Source organism: Panthera leo (assembly GCF_018350215.1).
Source record: "Panthera leo isolate Ple1 chromosome B3 unlocalized genomic scaffold, P.leo_Ple1_pat1.1 chrB3_random_Un_scaffold_42, whole genome shotgun sequence".
NCBI lineage: Eukaryota > Metazoa > Chordata > Mammalia > Carnivora > Felidae > Panthera > Panthera leo.
Window position 1 is genome coordinate 311,474 of NW_024962220.1, and position 7,038 is coordinate 318,511.

Here is a 7,038-nt window from a genome sequence, read left to right on the forward strand (position 1 = left end):
GAGGGCTACTGGAGGGGTTGTGGGAGGGGGGATGGGCTAAACTGGTAAGGGGCACTAAGAAATCTACTCCTGAAATCATTGTTGCACTATATACTAACTAATTTGGATGTTAATTTTTAAAACTAAAAATAAATACTAATTAATAATTTTAAAAATTAAAATATTTTAAGAGAAAATAATGCGTGATCATGCTGTTGAGGTAAATATTTCTTAAAGGTTATGCCGAAGCCTCCATTAATATACGTAAAAATCCAAAACTGAAAAAAAAAAGAATTCTTCATATTGTCACACCGCCATCCACACAAACTAATATAGAAGTGCGTCCCTAACCCTGTCATTCACTTTTACACAATCAAACCTAAGTCTGGAGCTTGATATATATGTCAGAGGACATGCAAATGGGGCCCTCCCTGTGCTGATAAAACCAACCCAGCTCGACCGTGCAGCTGGGAGACGAGCCCCAGCCCTGGGAGTCCCAGGTGTTCCCATTCTGTGATCAGCACAGAACACACACACCTCACCATGGAGTTTGTGCTGGGCTGGGTGTTCCTGGTTGCTCTTTTAAAAGGTAATTCATGGTGAACGAGAGACACTGAGTATGTGAGTGGATATGTGTGAGAAACAGTGAGTGTGTGACAGTTTCCTGACCAAGATGTCTTGTGTCTGCAGGTGTCCAGTGTGACGTGCAGCTGGTGGAGTCTGGGGGAGACCTGGTGAAGCCTGGGGGGTCCCTGAGACTCACCTGTGTGGCCTCTGGATTCACCTTCAGTAGCTATGGAATGAGCTGGGTTCGCCAGGCTCCAGGGAAGGGGCTGCAGTGGGTCGCAGCAATTAGTGGTAGTGGAGGTAGCACATACTACGCAGACTCCGTGAAGGGCCGATTCACCATCTCCAGAGACAACGCCAAGAACACGCTGTATCTGCAGATGAACAACCTCAAGACCGACGACACGGCCACATATTACTGTGCGAGAGACACAGTGAGGGGACATCACTGCGAGCCCAGACACAAACCTCCCTGAAGGAGGGGATCAGCACCACCAGGGGGCGCACACTATGCACAATTCTCCTTTGTGTTCCCAGGCGCAGGTGCAGATGGAGGTTACAGGCAGGTTTCCTGTCAGGGTCTGGGGCTTCCTCTCCACACAGCAGTTTCCCCAGGGAGCCTCCCTAGTTATATGATTCTGTGTTTACCTATTAACTCTCGGAATTAGCAACTGGGTTGTCATAGGGAAACTAGACGAACATGCACAAAGACACAGTTGTTTGCACTTGCTTACTCTGGTCCCTCAACATGAGTGAGGTACAGATTTCCTGAGGCACAACAGCTGCACATTTACAGGATTCCCAGATGCGCTCCCTGTGCAGCCAGGACCACAGGATCCCACAGCTCCTCCTTATCCTCACCCTGCCCTTGTCCCAGTCAAACAACGTGACACTTTCTTCATAGCCCTTTGCTACTCAGGACTTTCAATGAGCTACAGCTTTATTCAATTACTCTAAAGGAGAGACAAACAATCTCCATGTATTAGTCAAGATTCCCCTGAGGAACACAACCCAAATGTCATTGGTTTCCATAACTAAATATGTTGAGAAGTCCCATGATCTACTGTCACAAGCTGAAGACCCAGGAAAACCCGTGATGTAATTCTTGTCTGATTCTGACTAGTGTCTAGTCTCAGAACGTGGAGAGCTGATAATGTAACTCTCAGAAAAAGGGCCAGAGGAGACCAATATTCCAGTTCAAACAAGCACATGGGAAGTAAAAATGAGGGAATTTGTCCTCCATCTGCATCAGATTCTATTGACAAACTTAATGGAATGGGTGGTGCCCAGGCAGAAAGAAACCATGGATGGAAATGCCAATCTCTTCTGGAACACATCACAGACATCCACAGAAACAGTGGTGAATCTGGGCACCCATGACACAGTCAAGATAACCTATAAAGTTAATCATGACAAGTCAACCTCCTGTAAACATGGAGCTCGAAGACTGAAGATTTAAAAGTCAATCCCATCATTGGGGTGGAGTCTGGTGGGCACAGCAGTGCTCCTGTGGAGGAGGGCAGAGGCCCATAAGGGGAACTGTGGTCTGAGTATTCCCTGGGTCGCATGGGGAGAGAAAATTCCCTTTGTGGAGTGCATTTGGGAGACGGGGCATTGCCTCTCATAGGACAGGAGAGCTGACAGGCACCATTAAAATTCCCTGATCATTAGCACAGGAGCCTCTTCTGAGAGCAGCTAGCTGGACGCTGCCTTCTGGTTGTTCTTCACCATGTACTCCAAGCCCCTAGTGTTCATACAACTGCCCATCTGGGGTAAACCAGCTCCAGGCACAGCACACCAAGACCCTCTCCCAGAGGATCAGTGGGTTCCCTGTCATATTGAGTTCACACAATTTGGAGTTTTCAAACCCAGCTAGAGCTCCTGAGATAAAACATAAGAGCCCTGTGCCACCAGATGGGTCAATGGCTTGGACGCAGACAGGGTGAAAGCAATTCTGACAGAAGCCTGGGAACCACAAGTGTTCTCTCTGTGTGAGAGCTTCCTGAACAGGGGAGGCTGGGAACTCCAACTCCAGGGACTAGAGAGGGAGCTGATGCCAATATTTCCTCCCACCAATCAGCATGGACAGATTTCACTCAGCAGCACAGCATCCCCAGTGCAAGCTGAGCCACTAACACCAAGCTCCACCTACTCCAGCCCCCATCAAGTGCTTGCTTACTAGGAAAGAGTGCCTGGAAACCAGACCACCACTGCACCCCTTCCTCCAAAGACCACCGTAAGCCCCCACACGCACCGAGTCAGCTGATCATACAGTGACGCATATCCTCACCTCTAGGGGAGATAGGAATTAGTTTCTTTTAACAAGCAGACCAAACTCACCTAGTTAAAACTCACAACACTGGGGACAAGGTCCAACACTCCCCACTGGAGGCAAGGAGAAACTCTGCAGAGGACTGTCCTGAGGGACAGAGCAGCCAAAACACGACAGCACAGTGCCACGGAACATAAAACAAATGCTTCATGAAGTGTCAGGCCCTGGACAGTATGTGAACACTGCTCAATAAAGATACTACCCTAGAAGCAGAAAAGATAACAGGATTTTCTAAAACATTTAAGAAGGCAGAGACACAGACAACAACATGATGGAGGAACTCATCCGAAAAGAAAAAATGATAAAAGGTCATTGTGAGGGATATAATTAAAACACATAAACTAATGTGCCTCAAACAGAATTTCTGAAAACTCTCATAATGAAACAGGATTTTCAAAAAGTATCATAAGGATGCTAGCTGTGCTTGAGGAAAATATATGAGACATGAGGGATACCCTTACTGCAAACAGAAGAGACCTAAAAACTAGTCAGGAGGAAATTTTAAATGTTGTAACCGAGATGTGAAACTGATTGGATATAATGACCTCAAGGCTGAAAGAAGCAGATGAATGAGGAAGGGACATAGAAGATAAAAGTATGGGGGAAATGAAGCTGGAAAGAAGAGGAAAATTAAAATATTGCATCACAAACATACACTTAGGGAAATCAGCAACTCCATAAACTGTAATAACATTCTTTTGAAAGGAGTCCCAAAAGAATAAGAGGGAGAAAAAGGGGATACATTTTAGCTGAGTGAATTATAGTGAAAATTTCCACAAGCTGGGGAAGGAAACAGACATCCACATCTAGGAGGCAAAGAGAACACCCATTAAAATAAAAAATTAAATAAAAAGCAGGCCAACACTGAGACATATCATAGGAAAATGGCAAAATATCCAGATAAAGAAAAACCATAAAAGCATCAACACAAAAGAAGTTGCCAACTAACAAGGGAAGATTAAAAAAAAAAAAAAAAAACTATGGCAGATGTCTCTACAGAAACCTTCATGCAAGTAGGGAGTGGCATCATATCCTCAACATGCGCAATTGAAAATTATGCAGCTAAGAATACTTTCTCCAGTAAGGCAATCATTCAGATACAAGGAGTGACAAACAAAACCCAAGGAGTTCATGGCCTCTAAATCAGCCCTGTGAGAAATTAAAGGGGACCCTTTGAGTGGGAAAGGAAGACTAAAAGTAACAAAGACTAGAAATAAGCAGAGAAAATCTCCAGAAACAATGACTTTGGAGGTAACACTATGGCACTAAGTTTATATCTATCAATAATTACCGTGAATGTACATGGGCAAAATGCTCCAATCAAAAGACATAGGATACCAGAATGGATAAAAACAAATACAAGATCCTTCTACACACTGCACACGATTGACTCATTTTCAACCTAAAACACCTGTAGATTGAAAGTGAGGGGAGGGTAAACAATTTATCATACTAATGGACGTCAAAAGAAAGTTGTAGTACCACACTCATATCACACTACCCAGTTTTCAAACCAAAGTTTGTTACAAGAGATCAGGAAGGCAGTATATCATCATAAAGGGGTCTATCCAACAAGAAGATCTGAAGCTTTAAATATTTATACCCCAAAAATGTAAGCACTGAAATATATAACTCAATTAATAAGAAACATAAAGAAACTCATTGATAATAGACAATAGTAATAATAGAGAACGTTAACACTCCACTTACAACAATGGAAAGACAATTTAAGCTGAAAATCAATAAGGAAACAATGGCTTTGAAAGACACATGGACTGAATGGACTTAACAGACATATTCAGAACATTCCATCCTAAAGCACCAGAATACACATTCTTTTTGAGTGGGCATGGAACATTCTCCAGAACAGATCACATACTATGTCACAAATCAGCCCTCTACAAGTACAAAAAGACTGAGATCATTCCATGCGTATTTTCAAACCACAACACTATGAAACTTGAAGTCGACCACAAGAAAAATTTGGGCAACACCACCAAAACATTAGGTTAAAGAACATTGTAGTAAAAGCGGAATGAGATTTTCAGGAAATTACAGAAGCAATAAAAAATACATGGAAGCAAATGAAAATGAAAACATGCCAGTTCCAAACCATCTGGATGCAGCAAAGTTGATGGAAGAGTGAAATATATAGCAGTACAGGCCAAACTCAAGAAAGAAGAAAGGTCTCAAACACACAACCACTTTACAACTAAAGAAACTAGGAAAAGAACAACAAATGAACCCTAAAGCCAGCAGGAACAGGTAAACAAAAAAGATTAGAGAAGAAATAAATGATATAGAAACAAAGAAAAACAGTAGAACAGATGAATGAAACTATAAGCTGGTTTCTGTAAGAATAAATAAAAATGAAAACCCATGGGCAGACTTGGCAAAAACAAAAGAGAAAGGACGAAAGTAAATATAATCAGAATTTGAGAGGAGACATCGCGACTGACACCACAGAAATACATCTATGAGACAATAGTTTGGAGATTTATATGCCAACAAATTGGGCAATCTGGAAGAAATGGATAAATTCCCAGAATAATGAAGACTACCTAAACTGAAAAAGGAAGAAATAGAAAATGTGAACAGACTGATAATGAGCAAAGAATTTGAATCATTAATCAAAAATCTACTGACACACAAAAATCCAGGGCCAGATAGGTTCACAGGTGAATTCTACCAGATATTTAACAAGAGTGTGAAATATTCTATTTAAGTAGAATAGAATATTCCTGTCTTCACAAACTGTTCCAAATAATAGAAATGGAAAGAAAACTTCCAAATTCATTCTACAAGATGAGTATGATCACAGTTTTAAACCAGATTAAACCCCACTAAAAATGAGACTTACAGGCCACTAGCCCTAATGAGCAAGAATGCAACAATTGTCAAGAAAATACTTGCAGGGGCGCCTGGGTGGCTCAGTTGGTTAAGTGTCCGACTTTGGCTCAGGTCGTAATCTCGCGTTCCGTGAGTTCGAGTCCCGCGCGGGCTCTGTGCTGATAGCTCAGAGCCTGGAGCCTGTTTCAGATTCTGTGTCTCCCTCTCTCTGACCCTCCCCCATTCATGCTCTGTCTCTCTCTGTCTCAAAAATAAATAAACGTTAATAAAAAAAAGAAAGAGAATACTTGCAAATTGAATCAACCAATACATTAAGAGGATCCTTTAATGTGACCAGGTGGGATTTATTCCTTGGCTGTAAGGGTGGTTCAATAGTCACAAATAAATCAATGTAATACATACCATCAATCAGAGAAAGGATACAAATGATATGACCCTCTCAATAGATGAAAAAAAAAAATTGACATAGTACAGCATCCTTTCTTGATAAAACCCTCAACAAGGGGTAGAGGAAACACACCTCAACATCATAAAGTCCATACATGAAAACCCCACAGCTAATATCCTCAATGGGGAAAAAAACTTTTTCCTCTACTATCAGGAACACAAGAGGGACGTCCACTCCCATCATTCTACTTAACACAGCAGTGAAAGTCTTATCCTCAAAAACAGACAACAAAAATAAATAAATAAATAAATAAATAAATAAATAAATAAATAAAGGCATTCAAGTTAGAAAAGAAGAAGTCAAACATTCCCTCTTCACAGATAACATGACACTGTATATAAAAAACTCAAGACTCCACCAAAATATTGCAAGAACTGATACACAAATTCAGCAAAGTCACAAGATACAGTATCAACATACTGAAATCGGCTGCATTTCTACACAGCAATAATGAATAAACAGAAAGAAAAATAAAAAAACTATCCATGCCGTTTACAACTGCACCAAATATAATAGGATACCTAAAGAGTTAAAATATCCATAATCTGAAGACTCTAAAAACGGTGAAAGAAACTGAGGATGACACAAAGAAATGGAAACACCTTCATGTTCATGGATTTAAGGAGCAAGTAGTGTTGAAATGTCTCTGCTACACAAAGAAACGGTGGCTTCATGATTATGGATTTCATGCTATATTACAAAGCTGTACTTATCAAGACAGTAAGCTACAAGCACAAAAGAGACACATAGATCAAGAGAACAGAAGAGTAAACCCAGATATGGACTCACAAATGTATGGCCACCTCATCTTGGATGAAGTAGGAAAGACTATGTAATGGGAAAAAAGACAGCCTTGTCAACA

The 7,038-nt window shown here is 41.3% G+C and overlaps 1 gene segment (V, D, J or C); it reads left to right on the top strand.

The window, feature by feature from the left end:
• Window positions 1-671: 671 nt before the first annotated feature.
• On the top strand, window positions 672-1,037 carry LOC122212736 (the record flags this gene model as incomplete). The annotated part of the segment is given in 1 exon segment: window positions 672-1,037. A coding segment is annotated over 1 exon segment (351 nt), but the record flags the coding sequence as incomplete, so codon positions are not given.
• Window positions 1,038-7,038: the final 6,001 nt, after the last annotated feature.